At 41.2% G+C, this 26,539-nt stretch overlaps 2 protein-coding genes across 7 annotated transcripts in view; one reads left to right on the forward strand and one right to left on the reverse strand.

The window, feature by feature from the left end:
* Nucleotides 1-811, reverse strand: part of ndufaf2 (NADH:ubiquinone oxidoreductase complex assembly factor 2) — a 149,350-nt gene extending 148,539 nt beyond the window's left edge. For 2 of the 6 annotated variants that reach the window (XM_059648289.1, XM_059648291.1), the window contains exon 1: nt 366-810. In XM_059648289.1, coding sequence (XP_059504272.1) covers nt 366-480 — 115 coding nt within the window. In that variant the 5' untranslated portion in view covers nt 481-810. Of the gene's footprint in view, nt 1-365 lie in introns of all 6 variants that reach the window. The other 4 variants (XM_048535509.2, XM_059648296.1, XM_048535518.2 and 1 more) reach the window with 4 other exon arrangements.
* Nucleotides 631-26,539, forward strand: part of ercc8 (excision repair cross-complementation group 8) — a 52,126-nt gene continuing 26,217 nt past the window's right edge. The window contains exons 1-8 of the mRNA XM_048535441.2: nt 631-899; nt 7,200-7,295; nt 13,049-13,150; nt 13,253-13,376; nt 16,626-16,707; nt 20,976-21,044; nt 24,412-24,478; nt 25,971-26,074. Of these exons, the coding sequence (XP_048391398.2) occupies nt 700-899; nt 7,200-7,295; nt 13,049-13,150; nt 13,253-13,376; nt 16,626-16,707; nt 20,976-21,044; nt 24,412-24,478; nt 25,971-26,074 (844 nt within the window). The 5' untranslated portion in view covers nt 631-699. The remainder of the gene's footprint in view (nt 900-7,199; nt 7,296-13,048; nt 13,151-13,252; nt 13,377-16,625; nt 16,708-20,975; nt 21,045-24,411; nt 24,479-25,970; nt 26,075-26,539) is intronic.

Genomic DNA, 26,539 nt, shown 5'->3' on the forward strand with positions numbered 1-26,539 from the left:
TAATTGCCCATCTCTTCAAAGAAAGACAGGCAAGAAACTTGGAACATGAACCTTTGCATCTCATATGAAGAAACAATATGACTTAAAAATTATAGTGTGAATATTCAGACTTTTGCATATGGCTGAAATGAAGACTTCGAAATTTGTATAAAGGGAAACGGCAAATTGCGGAGCATTTTCTGAGTACATTTCAAGGTCGCTCACATGTCAGTGAACCATCAAAGACACTTCAGTTTTATTAGCCTCTCAATATACCAAATAGAAGATGGAACTTTAAATATTACAATAAAATTAGTCTTTAACGTTTATCTGGTCACTACAGAGATTCCCGATTAGTAAACCGATTCCAAGCCACGATTACTCACCAGTCCAACTTTTCTGCTCAGGAACGTAATAATACTTGTTTCCAAACTGATCAGTCCCTACGTGATGTTTAACCAACCCAAACATTCTCTGCAGCACTGTTCGGATTTGATTCATAATCGCGCCACCGCCTTTGACCCCGAATAGGGGAGACTTCAAACAACGTCCCAAACTTGTTCACGTTCACACCCCCACCCCAACTCGCGTCCCAGTGTAAAACAATCCTATTGGTGCGATGGAGCGTGGTAGCCAATCAGAGGATGTTTCTTTGCGATCTTCATTTCCCTCCCAAGATGGTGGCTTTTGTTGTCATGTGAACGGCAAGCGCCGGTTTTTATGCTGTCGGACTGGGTCCTGGGCCACAGAGTCGTTTCAGTCACCACTGGATGTTATATCAGCGGATGCCCGGATAAGGAGCGGCCCTGCTGGTTTGATGTCGATGGCCGGGACCTTCCGGCGATGCTTACCCTCTTGGCAGCTCGTCAGAGCGGCTGCGACGATCCGCTGCGCGTGAGGAGAGCGGAATCTACAAGAAGGTGAGGTGAGGGGATGGGATGTAGGGACTGAGTGATCGCGGCTGTTTTAAATAATCAGTTCCTGCTGGAACTATCAGGTCTGCGTGCTGATATCTTTGCACCACGACCCAAAAACAGCAGTTTGTTGAGCACATGTACAAATAAAACATGTCTCAAAAAGCTTTCCACCAGATGAATTGCTTTTAAACTGTTTGGTAGAGTTGTACCGTTCGAATACAGACTCTCTGGTCCAACTTATCCAAATCTAATTTTTTAAAAATTCATGGCATTCGGGCATTGATGACTTGGCCAGCATTTATTGACTATCCCTAATTGCCAGAGGGCAGTTAAGAGTCAACCACATTGCTGTGGGTCTGGAGTGACACGTAGGCCACACCAGGTTAGGATAGCAGTTTCATTCCCAAAGGGCATTACTGAACCAGATGTTTTTTCCTAAAAATCAGCAATGGTTTCATGGCCATTGTTAGACTTTTAATTCCAGATTTTTATTCAATTCAAATTCCACCATCTGCTGTGATGTGAAGTGAGTTAATGTTTCAGGTTGCTGACCTTTCATCAAAACTAGTGACAGAGTTGTATAGGGCTTTGAGCAAGTATCAGGAAAGTGATAGAAGGGAAAGAACCAAAAGGGTGATCCATGTTAGAATCGAGTGTAGGAAATGGGATAGATCTAGAAAAGATGGAAACAATAACAGAAATTGCTGGAGAAACTTAACAGGTCTTGGAACATCTGTGAGAAGCAAGCAGAGTTAAATTTTCAAGCCCGGTGACTCTTCTACAGAACTGAGTCTGATTACAGTTATACAGCATGGAAGCAGACCCTTTGGTAGAACTCGTCCATGTGGATCAGGATCCTAAACTGATCTCGTCCTGTTTAGCAGCGTTTGCCCATGTTCTTCCTATTAATAGAATCAGAGATACACAGCATGGAAGCAGACCCTTCGATTCTAATTTGTTCGTCAACCAGTCTCCTAAATTATTCTGGTCTCATTTGCCAGCATTTGGCCCAAATCCCTACAAACACTTCCTATTTATGTATCCATCCCAATACCTTTTAAATGTTGTAATTGTACCAGCCTCCATTGCTTGTCTGGCAGCTCATTCCATACACACTGCAGTCTCTGCATGGAAAAAGTTGTCCCTCAGGGCTCTTATAAATCTTTCTCTTCTCGCCTTAAACCTATGACCTCTAGTTTTGGACTTCCTTACCTACAGAAAAAGGACCAACCTATCCATGCCCCTCATGATTTTATAAACGTGTATTAAATTTTTACTGCATTATAGAAGTGCCACCCATTGTGCAAATCTTGAGACACTTTCCCATTCCGAGGTAATTTGAAATACAGTCAGGGCTGAAAGTGGTAACAATTCACAAATAGTCCCAAATCACAGCAGGCAATGATTTGATTGGGGTAGCCCTTATCACTCTGCATGGTTTCAAAGTACTTGATTTTATGCACATTTTTTTAGAAACAAGAAATTGCTGTGGTTTGATCCTACTTGCAGCCTACTTCCTGCACCTGAATGACTTAATTATCTGATTTCAGTTAGTTGGGAAGGAGCTTGACAGTGAAGAACATGATGTTTAAACCTGATTACATTCTCAGTTAGAATCACGGAACCACAGATTTGTTAGAGCACTGATGGAGGCCATTCGGTCCATTGTATCTTTATATTATCTAGTGCCAATCTCCTATCTTTTCCAATTTTTATCCAAGTAATCATACAATGCCCTCTCGAATGCCTCAATTGAACTTTGAGCCACTGTATTTCCAGGCTGTGCATTCCATAACGTAAAATAAGTTCCTCCACACTTAACAACTGCTCTCATGAAGAGTCACCTGGACTCAAAATGTTGGTTTGCTTTCCCACGATGGATGCTGCCTGACCCACTGTAATCTCCACCATTTGTTGTTTTCAGTTCAGATTTCAGTATCTGCAGTAATTTGCTCCTCACCTTTTTTAATCGCCGTTGTTCATTTAAACATCGCTTTAAAGCCATTCAGGCACAGATACTTTTCTAGCAGTTAGTGATGTATAGAAGTCTGGAGCAGGTTTTATTTTGTACTTCTGGTTTGCTAAGGTTTATCTTTGCCCACCTACTCTCACTCCGACTAATTAGTTAAGGTTTTGAGTTATAACTAGAACCTCCACAATCTATAATGCTGAAAAAGTAAATTGACTTCTCATCCACCATGTCAGTTTGGCAGTATGTCAGTTTAGTCACTTTCTCCCAACACACCCAGGGTAACGCTGTTTTTTAAAAATATATATCCAATGTTAATTGCAGCAATTGATGTGCAACCTCTGAAGTGTAGTGAGAGACCACTTCAGTTCAGATGAGATTAATATCATTAACTTTGGAAGAACTGGAGCTGCAAGTTGATTTGCTGGAAATGGTGAACATTGTAAAAACCTGCAATTATGATAAATTATTGCATTTTTAGTACTTGTAATTTGTATTGTGTTTCTAAAATATGCAATTTATCTAAAATAGGTCACTTTATCTAAATACACTCAGCATCCTTATATTGAACATATAGCAAGATCCAGAAGAATAATGTCTCAAAGTGTGAGCATGAATAACATATATATGGTACAAATTATCAGTGCTGGAAGCAGGGTTTCTTTAAGTGACAGGTTAAAAATCAGTCACATTTGTAATTTTTTGGGCTGGCAATTACTTCAGAATAAATGAAATCTATATAAAGAGAGAGTTGTAGAGTTCAAGATCGGAAAAATCAAGTAATTAATTTTACACATAGTTGTTGGAATTCCTTGAATTGTAATGGAATACCGAAATGACTTGGTGATTGGACAGCAATAAATTTAATGTGTTGACAACCAAAAACTATATTTTGGTTACCATACAGTTTTGAGGCATTTTATCACCCATCTCTAGTTGCCTTTTAGTTGGAATGGCTTGCTGGAGCCAATTCAGAGAACAAGTAGAGTGAACCTCTTGGACTGTCATCTCGGCCAGACCAGCTAAGAATGGGAGATTTCCTTTCCCAGAGAACACATGAACTAAATATGTTTTTCAGGGCGTTTGATATCAGTAATAGTCACCATAATTCTAAATTTTTATTGAATTCCAATTTTGCCATTCTGGCATGGCAGGATGTTAACCTATGTTCCAGAGAATTCGCCTTGCAACTTGGATTACTCATCCAAATATTGCCACTACACAACTTGGGTCTCCTATTGTTCTTGCCCGTTTCAATCTTACAACCTTTGCACAATCTTTGTTCATCTGATAGGGCAATGAAATTGCCCTTTTTAACTGCCAAATAAACCTGCATATTAATTTTAGGGGAATCCTGAACTGGGACTCCTAAATCGTCGTGTGCCTCAATGTCTGAAGCCCCCCCCCAACCCCCCCCCCCATTTAGAAAATGGCCTTTGCCATTTCTTCTTAGCAAAGTGCATAACCTGACGCTGTATTCTTTTTGTCAATTTTCCCATTCTCCTACCCTGCCCAAGTTCTTTTGCAGCCTCCCCTGCTTCCTCAACACTACCTTACCTATCACCTATCTTTGTCAACTGCAAACTTAGCGACAGTTTCCCTCAGTTCCTTTGTTCAGTTCATTATTATGTCATATGAATCGTTGTGGTCTCAACACTGACCCCTCTGCCACTTAGCTAATCCTCTATTTGTGACCTTGCCACTAATATCATTAGCTCTTATTCAGCAGTGTCATTGCAGCACTTTGCCTAGCTTGCTTGTTATCTCCTCAAAGAATTCAGCATTAACAGACATTGCCTTGAGAAGCCGTGTTGACTCAGCAGTACTTTACCATGAACTTCCAAGTACTCCACAATCCTGTGCTTGGTAAGGTTTTAGGGCCCATTGCTAATGATGGAGGTCATGCTAACTAGACTCTCATTCCTGTCTTGTGCCTCCCTTCCTTGTTAAACAGGCACACTTTTGAAATGGCTGCATAGGAGCGGGTACCCCATTACCAAACCACCCTTTATTTATTTGTGTGCTGCATACTGGCAGTAGTCAGCCCCCTGAACTGAGGAGACTGTAAATATCCTATTTGTATTGGTCAGCCAAGGTTTTTCTGATTGGGGTTGTTAATCTGGGCCAGTGATGCCATCAATGAGATCAACCTGGTTCTGATCACTATATTTATCAGTGATAATGGGAACTGCAGATGCTGGAGAATCCAAGATAATAAAGTGTGAGACTGGATGAACACAGCAGGCCCAGCAGCATCTCAGGAGCACAAAAGCTGACGTTTCGGGCCTAGACCCTTCATCAGATGAAGGGTCTAGGCCCGAAACGTCAGATTTTGTGCTCCTGAGATGCTGCTGGGCCTGCTGTGTTCATCCAGCTTCACATTTTACGATATTTATCAGCCACTTTTCAGTCCTCTGGGACCCTTCCTGAGTCCAGTAATTCATAACACAACTAACACCTCCACAATCTCCACTGTGTGTCTCTGTCTGTCTCTCGGAACACTGAAATGTAGTTCTTCTCGTTCAGGTGATTTGTTTACCTTCAAACCTTTCAGCTTCCCCAATACCTTCTCCTTGTTGATATCCACTACTGTCCCTGCTGAAGTTCTAACATGTTACTTGTGTCTTCACTGTGTACAGTGATACAAAGTACCAATTCAATTCTTCGCCTACGCTCCCTTTACTTCTTCATCACCCTAATTTTTGCAGTGGTCCAAAGTCTGCTTTTGCATCTTTCTGAACTTTTTATATGTCTAAAATGATCGTGCAATCCTCATTTCTATTACAAGCTAACTTACACTCACATTTCATCCTCTCCCCACTGACTACTGTTTTAGTTATCTTCTGCTAGCTTTTAAAGACTTCCCACTAATCTTCACCACATTGTCTGCTTTCTCTTTTCCATGTATTCTGTCCATGACTTTCATTGTCAGCCATGGTTGCTTCATCCTGCTGTTAGTATATTTCTTCCTTGGAATGAATTTTTGCTGTGCTTCCTGAATTACATCCAGAAACCCCTGCCACTGTTGCTCCAACGTCTTTCCTGGTAGGTTCCCTTCCAATCAACTCTGGCCAGAACCTCCCTCTGGTCTTTGGAGTTACCTTTACTTTAGGGGCATTTAAACAGTCTTTGGATAAGTGTATGGATAATGATGGGATAGTGTAGGGGGAGGGGCTTAGATTAGTTCACAGGTCAGCGCAACATTGAGGGCCGAAGGGCCTGTTCTGCACTGTATTGTTCTATGTTCTATATCGGAGTCCAATTCTCTCTCAAACTGCAGGGTGAATTCTACAATGTTGTGGTCACTGCCCCCTCAGGATTTCTTCATCTTAAGCTCCCTAATTAAGTCTGCCTCATTACACATCATAAGTCCAGATTTGCCTGTACCCTCATGAGCTTGAGCACAAACTCTGCTAAAAAAATTTATCTTATAGTCGTTCCACAAGTCCCTTTTCCTGGGATTCGCTTCCAATCTGATTTTCCCTGTCCACCTGCAGGATTGAAGTCCCCCATGATTATTGTAGTAGTGCCTTTCTTACGTGTCTTTTCTATCTTCTGATTTTTGTTTACTGCCCCACATGTTCAATACGGCTTGGGGTCCAGTACATAACTCCCATCAAGACATTTTTCCCTTGCAGCTCCTCAACTCTACCTACACAGATTCTACAGCTTCCAACCCTATATCCATTTGTGCTCTCAACTTAATTTAGTGTCTTACTAACAAGGCAACCCCACTTTTTCTGCCCATGTGCCTTTCCTTTTGATAGAATGGATATTTAGTTCCCAACCCTGATTCCCTTGCAACCATGTCTCTGTGATTCCCCTGATATTGTACCCACTGAGTACAATCTGCGTTATGAGCTCATTTACCTTTCTTATAATTCTTCTTAGAATCCCTGCAGTGTGGGAACGGGCCATTCAGCCCAACAAGTTCGCACCAGCTCTCTGAAGAGCATCCTACCCAGACCCATCCCCTTTCCATATCCCTGTAACCTTGCGTTTTCCATGGCCAACAAGCCCTCACACTGGCAGCAACCAGAATAGCTTGCCAGCTTGACCGAAGCTTGGCTTTGTTGTGTGGTTCAGAAATGAACTGGTTGAGATTTGCTGTAATTGGAAGGAGCCGTTCCTAGCTTGGATTATCCAGACTCCTGCACGAATTGCAGTGAGGTGTGCAAAATAGCACGGCTGCAGATCTGAGAGATAGGCAACCTGCTCGAGCAACTTTTTGAGGCCCAAAAATCTTTCGTTTAGGTTTGACTTCTTATTTAAAAAAGCTCTTTTAGCTTTGAGAAAACAATAGTTACATTTTTTTTTCTTTCTTTCATATCCAGGGTATTAAATCTGGAGTTGAACAAAGACCGGGATGTGCAGAGAATCCATGGAAGTGGAGTTAATACTCTTGACATTGATCCCGTTGAAGGAAAGTAGTAAGTATCTCCTCATATCTACATATCTTTGTGTATGTACAGGTAGATTTAAAATTGCTAGTACAGTTTTATGTGCTATAATGACTTAGGCTTTAATGCCTCTATCCTTTACTTGGAGAGTCAAATGCAAGTACTTTTTTAAAAAGGCTTTAATGTACAAGTAGGTCTGAAGGCGCTCAGCAGGAGCGGAATCCATTAAAATTAAATGGAACCATAGAGTTTGATAGAAGGACAGATGATATAATGGTTACAACACAGAAGGAAGCCATTTTGCTGTTCATTTCTGTGCTGGCATTTTGCAAGTGCTGAGTTCGTCCCACTCCTGCTCCACCAGCCCTTTGCATTAAAATATCAGAAATTGATGAGGCTAAAGGTTAATAGACCCCTCAACCTAAAGGGTTGCAACACGGAGAACTTGCAGGAAGTATCAACAGAGACATGTTACGATCAGTGCATCCATTATCAAGAATCTTTAGCTTCTGAGAAAGTCCCAAATGTCAGTTTTCCTGTGTAGCACCCCTGTTAGGAAAGAGAAGGGAATTTTAAAAAAAAGGCAACTATAAGCCAGTTAAGTGAACATCTGTGGTTGGAAGAATGTTAGAATCTATTACAAAGGATATAATAGCAAGCCATTGCTTAATCATACTGTGGATTTCTCAAAGTAAGCATGGTTTAATGAAGGGGAAATCATGACTGACAAATTTATTGGAATTCTTCAAGAGGTTATAAACAGATAAACAAAGGGGAACTAATAGATGTAATATATTGGGATTTTCGAAAGGTGCTTGATACGGTGCCATACTTACGGCTACTTAAGATAAGAGCCCATAAACATTGCAGGTAATGAATTAGAATGGATGTGGGTTTTGCTAATTGAAGAAAGTAAGTTGGGATAAAGGGTAACATTTTGAGAATGGCACCCTGTGATTAGTGGAGTGTCATGGATTAGTGCTGAGGCCACAGTTATTGTCAAAAATATGGAGGAATGCAAATAAAGAGCATTGTAATTGTAATGAGGTCAGCCAACTGGACATCCTAGAATGAGGTTCTTGATTGCGGCTGTTAGTCTGGTCCAATCAAGGAGACCTATGGACATAAAAGGGTGAATGTCAGAGAAATTGGGCCCCTGAATGCTTGACTTAGTAAGATGGTCAGAAGTCACGCAACACTAGGTTATAGCCCATCAGGTTTATTTGAAATCACAAGCTTTCAGAGTGTAGCCCCTTTGTCAGGTGCAATGAGAAAGAAGAGCACACACAGGTTATAGGCAGAGAGATAAAAAGATCATACAACTCTCTCTCTCACCAGTTGTATAATGCATTGATCTCTCTGCCTATAAACTCTGGGTCTTTGTGTTCCTCTCTCTCACTGCACCTGATGAAGCGACTGCACTTCGAAAGCTTGTGATTCGAATAAACCTGTTTGACTACAACCTGGTGTTGTGACAGAGATAATGGGAACTGCAGATGCTGGAGAATCCAAGATAATAAAATGTGAGGCTGGATGAACACAACAGGCCCAGCAGCATTTCAGAAGCACAAAAGCTGATGTTTTGGGCCTAGACCCTTCATCAGAGAGGGGGATGGGGTGAGGGTTCTGGAATAAATAGGGAGAGAGGGGGAGGTGGACCGAAGATGGAGAGAAAAGAAGATAGGTGGAGAGGACAGTATAGGTGGGGAGGTAGGGAGGAGATAGGTCAGCCCAGGGAAGACGGACAGGTCGAGGGAGGTGGGATGAGGTTAGTAGGTGGGAGATGGAGGTGCGGCTTGGGATGGGAGGAAAGGATGGGTGAGAGGAAGAACAGGTTAGGGAGGCAGAGACAGGTTGGACTGGTTTTGGGATGCAGTGGGGGGAGGGGAAGAGCTGGGCTGGTTGTGTGGTGCAGTGGTGGGAGGGGACAAACTGGGCTGGTTTTGGGATGCGGTGGGGGAAGGGGAGATTTTTGAAGCTGGTGAAGCCCACATTGATGCCATTGGGCTGCAGGGTTCCCAAGCGGAATGTGAGTTTCTGTTCCTGCAACCTTCGGGTGGCATTGTGGCACTGCAGGAGGCCCATGATGGACATGCCATCTAAAGAATGGGAGGGGGAGTTCTGACTTTGTCTGCCTGAGTCCAATGCTGGCATTCCACATCATGACTCAGTAAGAGGGATTGCTAATGTCAAAGCAGATGCATTTGTGAATAAAGGGTGACTGGTGATGGGATACTGGCCTCTGAAGAGTTATTTCAGTGGCCATGAGAATAAAGCATGACCTTGAAAAAACTCATTTTGTAGCAGTCGTTTTGAAGTTGGGGGTAAAAGCATTTCTTTGCATTGTGTTTCTGTTTGGGAAACTTGACATTTTTGACCTTGACATCAAGGGCTGGGCTCAGTATGTTGAAAGAATGTCAAATTTTGCCCAGAAAAAAAAAAGCAGATGAAAAACAATGAATATTTCTCCTGACAGCCTATGGAGCTGAGGCATTTTCCATCATTCAGAGCCAAAATATTTTGAGGCACCCGATACTAGAACCTTTCAAGAATTGTTTGACATTCTGAAGGAATGTTATGACCCCAAGACCCCTTCAATTCTGAGATGCTATCGCTTTTGCTTAGTTGTGAGTTTTTGACTTGGTTAAGACACCTGGCAGTAGCCTGTGAATATGGCTTAACCCTTAATGAAATGCTTAGAGACCATCTAGTATGCAGGATTAATGACGTGCCTGTGCAAAAATGCCTCTGGTTGAAGCTTAACTGGATTTGAAATAGGCAGTAAGACTGGCTTTATCATTAGAAAATGTGGCAAGTGGCACGTGTGAATTGCAAAATATTTTGATAGAACTGGATACCCTTGCTAGTCCATCTAAGCTTGGGGAGCATCACTTTAGTGCAGGCAACTGTATAGCCTCAGTCATGATATATAAGAGTAACATTAAGTTGGCCCACAGCAAAACCATAAAGCAAAGCTAAAGCTTGTCCAAACAGTCAGAATTTTTCTCAGGATCCTGCCCAATAAGACACAATAGTTTTTGGTACGCAATTTTGGGACAGCAGCAGAGCCTGACTAAATTTAATGGAGTAAATTAACTCTTAGGCCAGTATCCTGGTGAGTTCGTGTTCTGGAAACTCCTGCATCTGGTCTGAAACAGTTAAATTGTTCAGCAACATCCCATTCGGAACCAATCAAGATAAATATCTGGTTAAATCCGATACAAATAGAGATGATACCAGCACGGCCATTTCATGATTGCAGAACCAGCTTTTAAGAAAATTGGCTCTGCACTCCAGCCCTTAAACTGTGCAAGACTTAAGCTAGGCTGAGAACCTGTACGTGGAACCTTTTCAGATTAAGAGTACAACTTCGGTTTCCCTATGAAAGGCAGCCAGTTTGGTTACCAGTGGTTATAGTTGAAAGCTCAGGTCCAGCTTGATAGGGTGAAATTGTTAGAAAGAGATTCACTTAGATTTTTTGATTTAAAAAAATGGCTGCCTGAGTGAAGTTTTAATTAAATACCGGAAAGATTTCCAGAGCGTTTAGGGACTAGCCAGATCCAAAGCATACTTGCATGTTGATCAGGAAGCAATTCTGCGATTCTACAAGGCATGCCCAGTGCCATTTGCCTTACGGGCAAAAATGGAAGCAGAACTCGGAAAACGAGATCGTGTAGGAGCCATCAAACCTGTCCAATTTGCAGAATGGACAGCACTCGGCTTTGAAGTCACATGAATCGGTTTGCCGCCTTTGGGGTTTTAAACGAACAGTAACCTATTATTGGCAGTTGAATTAGTACCCAATCCTCATGGAGGATTTGTACTCAGCTGGCAGGAGATTTGTCCTTTGAAGCTTGATATGAGCCATGCTTACTAGGAATTGTGTTTAGATGAGGATTCCCAGAAGAATGCTACTATTAATACCCACAAGGGCTTGTACCAGAAAATGAGGTTGACATTTGGCATATCATCAACCTGTTCAATGGAGAACATTTTGCAAGGTCAGCCTCTGGTTGTCATTTACCTAGCTGACATCCTGATGACAGTGAAAATGAATAAGGACTGCTTCGAGAACTTGGATATAGCTCTAAGGCATTTTTCCAAGGCAGGCGCACACTTACAAAGGGAAAAATGTGTTGCAGGCCCTTCCAAGTGACCTAGTTGGACTACAGAGTCAACAAGACCAGGTTACGCCTGTTGGAAGATAAAGTGAGTGTAATTGAAGATGCCCCAGCCCCCACATCTGACCAGGGCTTGTATCATTTCTGGGTGTGGTAAATTGTTATGGACAGTTCATGCACAACCTGGCGTCCATCCTAGCACCGTTGCATCAACTCCAATTTTTAAAAAAATGTCAGTCTTAGAAATGACCTCATAGAAAGACCCTAGCTTTTGAAGTAAAGAAATAATTAGCATCCTTTAATGTGTTGATACACTATGATCCCAAGAAAGATCATGTGAATACCACTTGCGGTTCTTCTCCAAGGCATTCATCATGCTGACTTGGAAGTATATCACTGATCCTTTATTGTCACTGGGCCAAAGCCTGAAATTCTGTCCTTAAGGGAATCCTGGGTCAATGTACAGCATGTGGACTGCACTGGTTGAAGAATACAATCTTCTCAGACAATAAATGCTGGCTGGTCAGTGATGCTCCCATCCAATAAGTGAAATAAAAAATGTCAGTATGGCGTGTAGCTTGCAGTAGAACATGTTGGCACTTGTGTGTCTCTGGTCTGTGGATGAAGCAGAATTTGAAAGCTGATACTTTAGCAGACCAGGCAAGTTGCTGCAGTGTATGTTGTATTTAATTCACATAGCTGCCTCTATGCTTCCATGGTGAAGTGAAGAAGAGGTAGACACAGCTGTGGCATGGGCAGTTTTGTGGCACATGAAGTTTAACAAACTGATGTGAGGTGATGCATTTTTATGAGAAGAGTGAGGAAAAGCAATACAAAATAGAGTGCAATTCTAAAGATATTGCAGGGCATGTGAACACATGCACAAACCATGGCTGGAAGCACAAGCAGGCCACAAAAGCAGTTAATAAAGTACATATGATCCTGGGTTTTATAAGTAGGGATAGAGTATAAAAATGAAGAGTAAATGATGAGCTTGTGTAAAGCATTGCTTTGTCCTCAACTGAAATATTGTGCCTAATACTGAACTCCACATTTTAGCAAGGATGCCAAGTCGTTGGGGAGGGTGCAATAAAGCTTTATGGAAATGATGCTAGGAATGGGAGATTACAGTTAGATGAGTAAAGAGAATAGCTTAGTGAAGCTGGGATTGTTTTGAAAGAAGGTAGGGTTAAGCAAGGTTTAAAAATTGAGGATTCTTTAGGTGGTTGACAGGAAGCTGTTCTCCTTGGTTGAATAGTTAAGAATGAGATGTCCCCAATTTAAGCTAATTGGCAAAAACATCAGTATCGTCCGAGGGAAAACACGTTTGGTGCAACTTGCGCTTTGGATCTGGAATCCCATACCCGAGAGTATTTTGGAAGCATGTCCGGTTGTGGTTTAATAAAATGAACTGGATAACGATCTATGAAGCAAAAGATTGCCCTTTCTGAGTGTGCAAAGCAATGTGTAACACCAACTGAGTCTGTCTTGGAGAGAGTGGGAGCAAATCCAATGGGTCAAATGACCTTCCTCAGTGCTGTCATTATGTTCTCATTTATAGTGTTAGTCTGCTGAATCTTCGCATCATGGATTTTAACTTTTGTTCAAATTAGTCTATTGTAGTTGATCTTCCTGATTGAATCTTATATATGCTTTATTTAGCATGCTGTCTGGTGGATCAGATGGCATAATTGCAATATATGATTTGGAGAATGCCACTAAAAAACTACAGTACACGTGCAAGGCAATTTGTACAGTGGGCAGGTAAGAAAAGTCTAATTCATTATTTTCTTAGTGCAGTACTGTGTGTATCGCTTGAAATGTACCTATTGAATGAATTATTACATGCCAACGTTGTCTTAAAAGGTCCCATGGCCATGTGCACAAATACAGCGTGGAAACTGTTCAGTGGTATCCTTGTGACACTGGCATGTTTACATCCAGCTCATTTGATAAGACTTTGAAAATATGGGATACAAACAGGTTATTGGTAAGTACAAATAATTTTATGGAGCTTAATAAAATTATTTCCAGAACCTGCATATATTTTATATTGGGTGGTAAATAACATGAAGGACACTGTTTCAATTTTGATTTGATTTTTCTTCCTTTCTTTACTGAAACTGAGGGGTTCAGGCATTGCCAGCGGATCACTGATATCTCGACTCATGCAGCAATAAAAGGGAGACAGTTTGACTTTGAAAGTTGATTCCTGATCCTGACCTTGTCCACATTCGATGTTAATGCTTGCATCTGGCAATGTCACTCGATGGCATTTAGGAGTGCAAATTTTGGATGATATGGAGCTTAAATTTTAAATAGCCAATGAAGCGGAATGATCTTCAAGACAAAAATGAGCTGAATTTTTATCCTTTGTGTTCTTTCTAAAGAAATTTACATTCAAAGTTCTGCTGGAGAGGTTAATAAGTAAATATCCTAGCTGACACAAAGACAAAGTTGCTGGACAAACTCAGCAGTTCTGGCAGCATCTGTGAAGAAAACAAAATCAGAGTTAACATTTTGGGTCCAGTGACCCTTCCTCAGAAGGGTCTAAGGGGCACCAAACCTGAAATGTTAACTCTCATTTTTTTTCTTCTTCACAGATGCTGCCAGACCTGCAATGTCTACCCAGCAACTCTGTTTTTCTCCTGATTTACAGCATCTGCAATTCTTTTTTTTTAGTTTGATATCTTCACTGATGTTGGACTCAACTGAACAAAGTGAGAACTCAAATTTGTCCCCTGATCTGGTGCTATAATCGTGAAGGAAAATTTTAATGAGAAAAATTAACACTTTTTAGTTCCAACTGCTCGTGTCTTGATTCAAATTTTGATGGACATCTATTGGAACTTTTACATGTTGGATGATTTGAGAGAGGACTGAGGAAACGTGGTTGGTTGGCTCGCTGAGCCGTTGTTGCTCCAGAACAATGAACCAGCTAGACAAGCCGACCAACCACAAAATCCACAAATCTACTCTGACCTGAGGAAATGTGTCAGAAATGCAAAACAATCAAATGGTATTGTTTTCCTGGACAGCACTACTACTTTGCAAATCAGGTAGGTTGTGTGCTTCAAAATGTCTTTATAGCTGCTAAGGCAACTCGGTAAACACTGTCAGCATGCAGTAAGTAGTCAACTGAAGTCCGCACCCCTTGCAGAGTGGTCACAGAGGAAAATCACTTGGAAGGTAGTTGAATGAGAAGAGACTGTTGTCTTAAGCGAGATGTAACTTATAGTACGATAGCAGCTATGTACAGATCAGGTTGATATGATATTGTTATGGAGTCTACGAGGAAGACTAACTCCAAGACACATTTTTTAAAGGGTGCATCTCTGTATCCAGCAACCAGTATGGCTGTTCCTAAGTATTTTCTTGAGTCAGCTGCCTCACAAAACGATCGTGCCTTTCCTGACATCATCTCCTGAAGTGGCAGGATTGAGCAGAGAATTTTCCCAACTCCCATGAGCCAAGTTAAAGATTAAAATCCAAGCCATTGGGTTGGAGACAATGTCTCAAAAATCAGGCTTCAATCTCCCCTGCAGCATGTGGACAACCTTCAATAGCGTATGGACTGGCATGCCTGCTGTAGCCACCTGATGTACAACTGGTAACCCTGAATCTTTCCTGACTGTGACTGTGGAAAGCTTCTTTCCTGAAACTTTTCAAAAGAAGAAAATGAAAGGCAGCTTCAAAACCATTATTGTAGGATAAAATTGACAACTATTTAGAACGGCAGGAAGCAGTCACGAGAATGCTAATCTACACGTTTGATGCTTTTTCTAGGCATAAGGTACACGTCACATTTCAGCCCAAAACTAAATTAAAAATCAAGGACAAGAAAAGATTGCAGATGTAGCCCAACCTTATTCCAAATTAAAAGAGATGAGCAAAGGGGTCTCTGTCAAAGATTTGTTTGTGTTTTTTTGACGGTTGCTTGTTGCCTGTTCCTTGATAGGTCTTGCCATTCTTGTTGTACTCTCTCCCAAGCTGCTCTTTTGTAGCCCTCTCTCGGCTCTCGTTATACTCTGTCCCAGACTGTTCTTTTAGAACTCTTGCTATATTCTGCGACTTGTTCCATTATAGATGTCTCTGCTCTCACTAGAATCTCTCCCAGCATGCCCCTTATTTTAGCTTTCTCCACTCACTATACCCACCACCAAACCATCCTTTGTGGCTGTCTTTGCTGTCACTATCATCTGTCTCATCCTGCCCTTTTGTAGCTCTCTCTACTCTTGTTATAGTCTCTCTCAGCTTGCCTGTTCATAGCTCTCTCTGTGTTCTCTCCCAGGCCTGCTGAAGGGCTTAATTGGACATTGGACTGAATTTTGCCATGGACTGAATTTTTTGACAAGGGAGATTCAGAGAAAGTAATCCCCAATGACCCATGTCGACTTGCGTCACACACAAGAAGCAAAGAAACAGGAGTAGACTATTCAGTCCCATAAGCCTATATTCCCATTCAATGAGACCATGGCCGACTTAGGTCTGATCTCCATTTGCCTGCTTTTGGCCCATATCCCTTAATAAGTTTGGTAAACCTAACCCCATCTCTGACTTAAAATTAACAACAGATCTAGCATCAACTGCTGTTCATGAAAGAGCGAGCCAAAGTTCAACAATCCTATGTGTAGAAGTGGTTTCTAACATCCATCTTGCATGGTTTGACTGTAATTTTCAGACTCTGTCTCCAGTTCTAGAATTGTTAATCAGTGGAAATAGTTTATCTTTATCTACCAATCATTCTTCATTAATTAATTATGCATCTGACCTTTTCTGTGCTTGGCTCATGGAATTGTATGGTAGGAGTAACGACCTCTTTACCTCCCCCTGCCTGTGTTATTGAAATGTGCAGAGGTGCAAGCCAAGGAGAATAAGACTAGCCTTTGAGATGAAATCATTAAGTCTTCTAGGTCAGAGTAAACTACAGAGCGGGCTGTTTGCATCCCAGCTTCCAATGTCTTGACTGTGACACATAGTAGGAGGACAAGAAAGAAAGCATTGTTAAAATTTAAGAAAAGTACTCGGACTATGGTGTGAATAATTATTTTTCTGTACCTTGGTAATAATTTTTGAAATCATGAAATCAAAATGTAACATTCCAAGTTTTCTTGAAAACAGACAACAATCTTGCATTATGCAATAATGGAAATTAGCTATATTTATTTGTATTTTTACTGATTGGGTTAATAATTTAATGTCAGTCTCGTATTAAATTCCTAACTTATTTATTTTTCAGCCTGCTGAAGTGTTCTGTTTTGAAGGAACAGTTTACTGTCATCATATGTCACCAATCGCAACCAAACACTGCCTCATAGCTGGTTAGTACAAGAAGGTGTTGGATGCTGCAGATAATCCATGCATGATGTCAAACCTTGCGTTAAAACCTTTCTCGTAATAACCTATGTAATGGGGAGGTTCCATAAATCCCAAAAGTAGGTTGAAAGCATTGACCTGGAATAAATAAGAAAGCTAGTTCGAGAACAACTATCATTGTTGAAGATGTTAACTTAGGAGAAATTGATTGTGGTAGTGTGATTACTGATGAAATAGGAGAAGGAATTTCGAGAGTTAATGGAAGATATCATACTCACCATAAAGCAATCAAAGATAATGACCTTTAGAGTTAACTGAGTCAGTATTAGGCACAATGATATCTCCAACATAGACATATGTTCAACTGGCATTAACAATGATTTTAATTTAACCCCTTGATATGAAAGGATTTTGTTTCAACCCACTTGTAGGACATGGGTGTCACTAACCAGCATTTATTGCTCATCCCTAGCTGCCCTTGAGAAGGCCAGAAATCACTTGACACCAGATTATAGTCCAACCGGCTTATTCGAAAACACAAGCTTTCAGAGTCTTACTCCTTCAGGTGTAAATGAGAGAGCTAGTATCAGACACAGAATTTATAAATAAAATATCAAAAGATCACACCGATGAGGATAGACTGGATGCTGTTAGCATCTTGGGTTTGTTTAGTACATTCTCATCAGTGGTGTGACCCTTTGATCTTTTACTTATAAATTCTGTGTCTGATACTATCTCTCTCACTAACACCTGAAGAAGGATTAAGACTCCAAAAGCTTGAGTTTTTGAATAAGCCTGTTGGACTATAACCTGGTGTTGAGTGAGTTCTGACCTTGTCTAACAGTCTAACAGCAGTACTTCCACATCATGGCCTTTGAGAAGGACATGGTAACCTGACTTCTTGAATATGGTGTGGGTTGATTCATTATGTCCTTAGAGATGGAATTCCAAGATTTTGATCCAGCAACAGCGAAGGAACAGCGATTATATGTTCAAGTCAGGATGGTGAGTACTTGGAGGGAAATTTGCAGGTGGTGGTGTTCCCATGTATCTGCTTCTTTTGTCTTCGAGTTCGAAGTAGTCATGGAATTGGAAGAAGCTTTCTAAGGATCTGTGAATTTCTGCAGTCATCTTTTGATTAATATAGGCTGTTGCTGCTGAGCGTCGATGGTGGAAGGAGTGGATTCTTGTGGATGTGCTGCCAATCAAGTGAGATGCTTTGTGCTTGATAATGTAAAGCTTTTCAAGTATTGTTGGAACCACACCATCCAAGCAAGTGGGAAATATTCCATCACACTCCTGACTTGTGCCTTGTAGGCAGTGGACAGGTTTTGGAGAGGTGAGTTAATTGCACAGTATTCCTCACCTCTGACACCTGCTCTAGTAGTGACTGTGTTTATGTGGTGAGTCCAATTGGGTTTCTGGTCAGTGGTGAAACCCAGGTTTTGATAGTGAGGAATTCGGTGATGGTGACACCATTGAATGCCACATGGTAGCATTCACATTGTCTCTTGTTAGTGATGGTTATTGCCTGGCATATGTGTGGCCCCAAAATTACTTGCACTTGTCAGCCCAAGCCTGGATATTGTCCAGATCTTGGTGTATTTGAACATGGACTGCTTCATTATCTAAGGAATTGTGACTGGTTCTGAACACTGTAATTGTTGGTGAACATCCTCACGTCTGACCTTATGGAGGAGGAAAGATCATTATGAAGTAGCTGAAGATGGCTGGGCCTAGGACACTACCCTGAAAAATAAAGAACTCCTGTAAGGACGTCCTGGAGCTGAAATGGTCGACCTCCCACAACCACAACCATCTTCCTTTGTGACAGGTATGACCCCAACCAGTGGAGAGTTTGCCATCTAATAGCCATTGATTCCAGTTTTGCTAGGGCTCTTTGACACTACACTTGGTCGAATGCAAGCTTGGTGTGAAGTGCCGTCAATTTCACCTCATCTCTGGAATTCAGCTCCTTTGTCCGTGTTTGAACCAAGGCTGTAATGAGGTCAGGAGCTGGGTGGCCCTGACGGAACCCAAACCAGGTGTCTCGGAGCAGATTATTGCTCAGCAGATGCTGATTGATAGCACCGTTGATGACACCTTCCGTCATCGACTGGGGCAGTAATTGGCCAGGTTAGATTTGTTCTGCTTTTGGTGTACGTGACATAGTTGGGCAATTTTCCTCACTGTCGGATAGATTCCAGTCTTGTAACTGCACTTCATGAGTTTGGCTAGGGGAGAGGCACATTCTGGAGCACAAGTCTTCAGTACTGTTGTAGAAATGTTGTCAGGGTCCGTACTCTTTGCGGTATTCACTGCCTCCAACTGTTTATTGATATCATGTGGAGTCGTTGAGAGGTTGATTATTGTAAAAGCCCATCTGGTTCACCGTTGTCCTTTTTTTAAGGGAAGGAAATTGCAGATCTTGGTCTAAGCTGGTCTGGATCACAAGTGACTCCAGACCCACAGCAATATGGCTGACTCTTCACTCCCCTTTAAAATAGCCTTGCAGGTCACTCAGTTATATCAACTGCCAGTAAAAAGAAGGAATGAAACTGAATGGACCACCTGATATAAAAAGCACAAGAAGCGATAATGGCAGACACAGTCCTGATGACCCTGCCAAGTCCTCCTTTTTAACAGCTAGAGCCAAAATTGGGAGAACTGTCTCTCAGACTAGTGAAGCAATAGCTAGGGAATCATTCCTTGCACGCAATGTCCAAGACAGTATCATTACCATCAGTAGATATGCCTTGTCCCAACGGTAGGACAAACCCAGCAGAAGTGAAGACACCGTATTGTGCAATCTGGAGGGATCTTCTTTAAAAAGTCTCAAGGCATACACAGACATGGGCAAGGAAACCTTATGTTGAGGACCACACATTGCCCCTGCTTTGGATGATGAATATGTATTCCTGGAAATTGAACAACATTCTGGGGAGCCACTGAGGGTGGCAAGGGAGCAGAATGTACCCTGACTGGTAGACTTCAGTGTGAACTACCAAGAGTGGCTTGACGGTGCTGCTGGTCACCGAGCTAGTCAAGTCCTAAAGGAAATATCTGTAAGACTGGATCTGTGGCAGGTGATGACGGAACCAATGAGGGAAAGCATTCTTGACTTCATCTTCACTAATCTGCCTGCTGCAGACGCAAATGAAGTCTTGAAATACCTCAACATATGAGGCTATGGACCAAGTGCTGGAAAATGGGTTTGGATTGGATGGGTGTTTTTATTATTGGTGGGAACACAATGGGTCAAAGAATCTCTTTTTCAGTGCTGTAAAAACTCAATGACTTCACCAATGATGTACAATTGCAGCAATGTATCATTAACAAGATGGACTGCAGAAATTAGTTTAGACAGTACCTTTCAAATCCATAACCGCCTCCATCTAGAAGGACAAGAATAACAGAACTTATGGGAACAACGCTACTTGCAAGTTCCATTCAAAGCCACGATCCATCCTGACTTGGAAATATCTTGTTATTCCTTCATGTCGCTGGGTCATGTTCTTGGGACTCCCTGCCTAACAGCATTTTGGATCTTCCTACTCCAAATGGACTGTGGCACTTCAAATAGGCACTTCACCATCACCTTCTCAACGGCAGTTAGGGATGAGTAATACATTCTGTCCCAGCTTGTGAATGAATGAATTTAAAAAAAATCACTTTAAATGTTCTGACGTTACATCCACACACCTGAAAATGCTCCCCAGTAACATAGCTACTAAATGTGCTTCTTGTGTAATATCTTATCACCTTGAGACCAGGAAGATCAGATTTTGATGGCAATTTCAATTCCTCTGATAATGATCAGCAAGGATCGATTTGTAGCATCAAATTGGTTTGAGGATGCCAGCCTGCTAAGAGGAAAATGTCTTGGTCTATTATGTATACAATAGAAAGAGAACCAAAAAGAAATTGAATAAATCACTATTTATTGACTTGACTGATGGGCAAAAGGGATGCTATTTGAGTGAAGGGTTGCTGCATAAGTGTCAGGCGACGAAAGGCATGAATCATTCAAACACAAATTTCAAGTGGAAAGGTGTTTTTAATGCATTTTATTAGACAGTCAATATAAAATTAGAAGGCAGATCAGTTTGGAATGTAGAAAACATGTTACCTTTATATTAAGGAAGAAATTCAGAAGATTAAGTAGTTTTAAAACTGTGTCTAATTAGCAGAAATTTTGATTTGATATAACTGGTGACAATAATGAAGATGTCTATTCTTTTAAACAAACAGCTGAATATTATCTTCATTTCAGTTGGTACCAAGAATCCTAAAGTACAGCTTTGTGATCTTAAATCTGGATCCTGCACCCACATTCTGCAAGGTATGGGCACAAGAAGCCTGAACGGCACTAAAACATGGTGACTTCAGAAAGAAATTAATTTAAGCTATGCCTATTGGCAAAATGTGTTTTAATGCAGCTGGAAGATGTGAAACAACAATAGAAGTGCATTAGGCTAATAACAATTGAAAGCAATTGAATTCAGGGCAGAACTATTTTACCAAGTACATCTGTTGCAAAAGTATTAGCACTGAAAATTAAAGCTATATCCTTCATAATATCTGATTTCTGTAAAGGAACTGATGAAAAATGCTCACTATTGCAACCTAAGAAGTAAAAGCATGACAAGCTTTCAATGCAGTGCAAATGAAAATCTAACAGGAGATTGTTAAAAACTAAGCATAATGATGATAAGTAGTGAATGGAATCTTGTAGGGATCTGAGCAATGTGGACAAAGGTATGATTTGTGGCAGAATCTCTGGTGTGGCCTAATTCGACATTGAGAACACCTGGCACCATATTTTCTGATTTTGATAAGTCACATGGCAAGTTTCTTACTTGACTACAGTGAATTACCATTTATGGGGTATTATTGCTTGTTAATTGCCTCATGACACCTTCACAAATGTTCAGCTTTCTAGCTTACCGAAAGCATTAGACAAGCTAGATGCCAAGAAATGAAGACAGAGTTGCTGGAAATGCTCAGCAGGTTTGGCAGGATCTTTGAAGAAAAAAATCAGTTAACGTTTCAGTTCCGGTGACCCGGCCGTCCAATAGAAGACAGAGGGTGGTAGTAGATGGAAACCATTCAGCCTGGAGCTCGGTGACCAGTGGTGTTCCACAGGAATCTGTTCTGGGAACTCTGCCCTTTGTGATCTTTTTAAATGACTTGGGTGAGGAAGTGGAAGGGTGGGTTAGTAAGTTTGCCGATGACACAAAGGCTGGTGGAGTTGTGGACAGTGTGGAGGTCTTTCCTTGGTTGCAACAGGACATTGACAGGATGCAGAGCTGGGCAAAGAAGTGGCAAATGGAATTGAACCCAGAAAAGTGTAAAGCGATTCATTTTAGAAGGTCGAATTTGAATGCACAATACAGGGTTAATGACAGGATTCTCGGCAGTGTGAAAGAACGGGGATCTTGCAGTCCACATCCATAGATCCCTCAAAGTTGATAGGGTTGTAAAGAAGGCAAATGGTGTGTTGGCTTTCATTGGCAGGGGGATTGAGTTTAAGAGCCGTGATGTTGTGTTGCAGCTCTCTGAAACCCTGGTTAGACCACACTTGGAATATTGTGTTCAGTTCTGGTCACCTCATTATAGGAAGCTTGTGGAAGCTTTAGAGAGAGTGCAGAGGAGATTTACCAGGATGCAGCCTGGAATGGAGAGAAGGCCTTATGAGGAAACGTTGAGGGAGCTAGGGCTTTTTTCACTGGAGTGAAGAAGGATGAGAGGTGATGTGATAGATGTGTACAAGATGATGAGAGGCCTGGATGGAGTAGATAGCCAGCGACTTTTTCTCAGGGCGAAATGGTTATCACAAGGAGACATAATTGTACGGTGATAGAGGAAGGTATAGGGGAGATGTCAGAGGTAGGTTCTCTACACAGAGTGGTAGATGTGTGGAATACACTGGCAGTGGTTGTAGAGTCAGATACATGAGTGACATTTTAAGCAACTCTTGGAAAGGCACATGGATGATAGCAAAATGAAGGCTTTGCAGGTTTGTTTGATCTTAGAATAGGATAATAGGTCAGCACAACATTGTGGGCCGAAGAGCCTGGACTATGCTGTACTGTTATATTGTTGTGATGTTGCATTGAAGGTGCTGTGCTGAGATGTATCAAGCTCATAGAGATGCAGCTTGGTCCAGTCTATGCTGTGTCCGTAGTGCACACTCACTCTACCTGGAAGCTGACTATCCCTGTTGTGTGTTGCTTTGCATTTGTGCGCTTTGTCCCCTCAGCCAGGACTGAGGATCAAACTACTTCTATCTTGTCTTGCCGTTTAGTGTAAGCACAAGGCAGGAAGCTTGTCTGCAGACCGCTGTCAAGTCAAGAGGAATAATCTTCACTCGGCGTCTCAGTGCAGAAATTCAAGGGAAGCCTCTGACACTAGTCCAGGGTTTGGGTCCAGTCAGTCAGCCACATAAAGCAGTCACATTCAAGATATTAGCGATAATGGGAACTGCAGATGCTGGAGAATCCAAGATAATAAAATGTGAGGCTGGATGAGCACAGCAGGCCAAGCAGCATCTCAGGAGCACAAAAGTTGACGTTTTGGGCCTAGACCCTCTGATGAAGGGTCTAGGCCCGAAACGTCAGCTTTTGTGGTCCTGAGATGCTGCTTGGCCTGCTGTGTTCATCCAGCCTCACATTTTATTATCTTACATTCAAGATATTCCCCACATTAAGGCTGAGGAGCAGACTGTTGTTTTGCCCAACACCCATTGTGATTCTTTGTGCTCTGTTGGTGGCTGTTTGTCTCTTTTGAAGATATTAGGGGAGATGAAGATTCGTGGCACACTTGGGACGATGTTCCAAAAAAGTGCGTAGGCAGGAAAAAGGACAATCGAAGTTAGTGGAGTTGCAGTTTGAAGTAGGTGAGAGGAAGTGAGAGAAAATGTGGCAGGTGCTTCTAAAAGTGTTTGAGCATAAGCCTTGATAGAGTAGAAGAGATAGTGTCAGACGTTGGAGAGAAGATGATGGTGACACTTGCGCTGGTGCACTGGAGAAGGATATTGACCCTTTTTCTACAGGTAGTGTGCATGCCTCCAGGTAGCCAAAATTGCACCGACCCAGATAATCTCAGACAAGGCTAGCATGGTCTGGTGTTGCATCCTACCCAGCTACCAACCACCCCCCAATCCTGTGTCTGTTTTGTGTGGTAAATGTCAAGAAACACGTAGGACATATGAGGTGTGAATATGCTTGTTTGTATGTGAAGTGGGCTTTTAAAGATGGTGTGGATGCACGGAATGCCAGTTAATTCCAGAATGTCTGTAGTAGGAAGTTGTTTGAAGAGTAGTGCGTGGTAAAATAGGACTCTAAATGGACATAAAAGACATTGTAGGGCAACTGAGATAGTTGGGGGGCAAGTTTGCTAAAATCAAGTAAGATATCTTGCTAGCCCTTGTAGCAAATAACCCTGAAGGTGATTTGCACTTAGCCAGAAAACATTAGATTCAGCTCGTGTTTCTGTTTGTACAGACTTAAGCCATTTTAGAATGTTTTCCAAAAAAAAGTGACGTTGTATTTTATTAGAATTTGCCAGTGGCTAATGGTAAAATTTGCCAACTCTTACAAAAGAAAATAGCTAGATCTTAGTTAGGAGGCTAGATGAAATATCTTTATTAATGTCAACATTTAACGATTAATCCATATCCATGGATCATCTATGTGTATTTCTTTTAGGCCACAGAGGTGAAATATTATCAGTGAAATGGTCACCGCGCTATGAACATATCCTAGTAACAGCAAGGTAGTTTTTACTATTTTCTTGTCTATTTTTGCTCCAACATCCAAGTGCATCTCTGGTATTTTGTTGGAAGTCTTTAAAGTTATCATACAGAAGTTCTCAACTGCCATGAATTTATGTTCTCTTTACAAGTTCCTTTGACAATTTCTTTATTGCCTTCTCTCCATAAGATATTCGGGGTAATTTTAAATGGGCAATAATTAAAACAGGTAATTGAGAATCATCAATCCACTTTACATTTTTTCTTAATTTTAGTTTCATTTGAAGACAATGGAAACAAAATTTGGAAGAGATACAAAATGGATTCTAAATCAATATCACTCATTTCACACTTTCTAAGTCAAAATTAGTGCGTCTGAAGTGCAGTTTCTGTTGTTCTGCAGTGGACAATTTGCTGAGAACTAATTCCCACAAACAAATGAGCGCAATGATCAGATGGTCTAATTTTTGGTGTTAGTTGATTTGCAAAATGTTGTTCAGGCTGCCAGGATAGCTGCCCTCGGAAACTAATTTATGGTCATTGCATGTTTTGAACATTGTGAATGACAGTTTGTTAGAACATTTTGTGATTGGCAGAAAAAGTGGAGTTGAAGGAGTAGAGCAGCCATGATTTTGTTGACTGGGAGAGAAAGCTGAAAGTGGTTTATTCCCTCCTTTTCCAATTTGCTGTGTTCTTTAGATGCCTCTATGGGTTTGCAGTGGTTGGCTAATTGTTGCAAATCTCACTGACCCTTAGTATGAGACAGCATTTTTGTTTCAAAAACATTAAACTCCTGCTGCCTGATCTCTGATATAAGGCAATTATTATCAAACTGACACTTGGACATAAGCATAATCCTTTGAGCAACTTGTAAATCGCTCTTCTGGAGGTATTATTTACTTTGCAGCCCTGCCTCAGCAGTCACTTCTGGTATGAGTATTGAGATTGGTGTGCAATTAAAATCTTAAGCCAACTGTTGCCAATAGTTCAGTGGCGAAACGTATCGAGTAACATTATTTTGGCCCTATTTAATTATTCTGCACTTATTTGCATGAGAATCCATAGGCTATATTTCGGTCCCTCTCTATTATTCATGCGATACAGTCTGAAGGAATACAAGGTAATTCTTAGCTCCACCTCCATGGTGTTAATTGTGAAGCAGGTCTACTGTTGACTATGGCTGTGGAATTTTGATCTCCTCTGCCAATTGAAGCTGTGAAGATGAAAATTTCCTTTTAATAATCGTTCTATCCTGTACTTCTCACATCACAGGATATCCTCAATAAATGAAATACTACTACTTTATATACCTGTTCAATATCATTCATTAATATTCTAAGCACAAAGGATCCCAGAATGGATTACTTTTTTCTCACCAGGAGGTGCAAAGATACTGCATTAGAATGGGATTCTCATTTAGACATACCTTTCTATTTCACTAGATGGGTTTCTATGAACATGAAATAGGTTGTTGTATTCTGTTTCTAATCACTCTTTAATCACTTTTCTACTTAGTGCCGATAGCAAAGTTAGAATCTGGGATGTGCGAAAAGCTTCTGGAAGTTTAATTTTGCTTGATCAACATAATGGGGAAATTGCTAAATCATCTGCAGAGGCAGGTAATGAGCCTGTGAAATCTTTGCTTGTAAGACATGTCACTAATGTAAGCCCTGTAAACCCTTTCTTGATGATATTCTTAGTGTGTTCAACCCCATGTCTGGCCTCTAGACCTGACAAGATATTTTGTGTAAAGTCTGATGGGACTCACTTCAAACCATATGTCTACTGATTTTAGGTTATTTATTCCATTATTGTATCTCAGAACTCAGTCTAGTATATCTGTTATCTATGCCTGCTCAAGGTATCGTAACAGAGTTCAGACTTGTCCTGTCATATTTCGACACAGACGTTTCAGCCGAGGTCTCTCAATAATTCTTGAGAGGAATGCACAGATTATTTGTTCTTGTGCAACACAAGCTGAATCCAGTTGCAGCAATCTCAGTACTCTGGTTAGAATCTGCTAATTCAGCAAGAATCAAAATTGTGTTACTTTGTTAGACAAGAAAGAAAAAGTTATTGTAAAA

This window comes from Stegostoma tigrinum, chromosome 1, assembly GCF_030684315.1.
Source record: "Stegostoma tigrinum isolate sSteTig4 chromosome 1, sSteTig4.hap1, whole genome shotgun sequence".
Taxonomy (NCBI): Eukaryota; Metazoa; Chordata; class Chondrichthyes; order Orectolobiformes; family Stegostomatidae; genus Stegostoma; species Stegostoma tigrinum.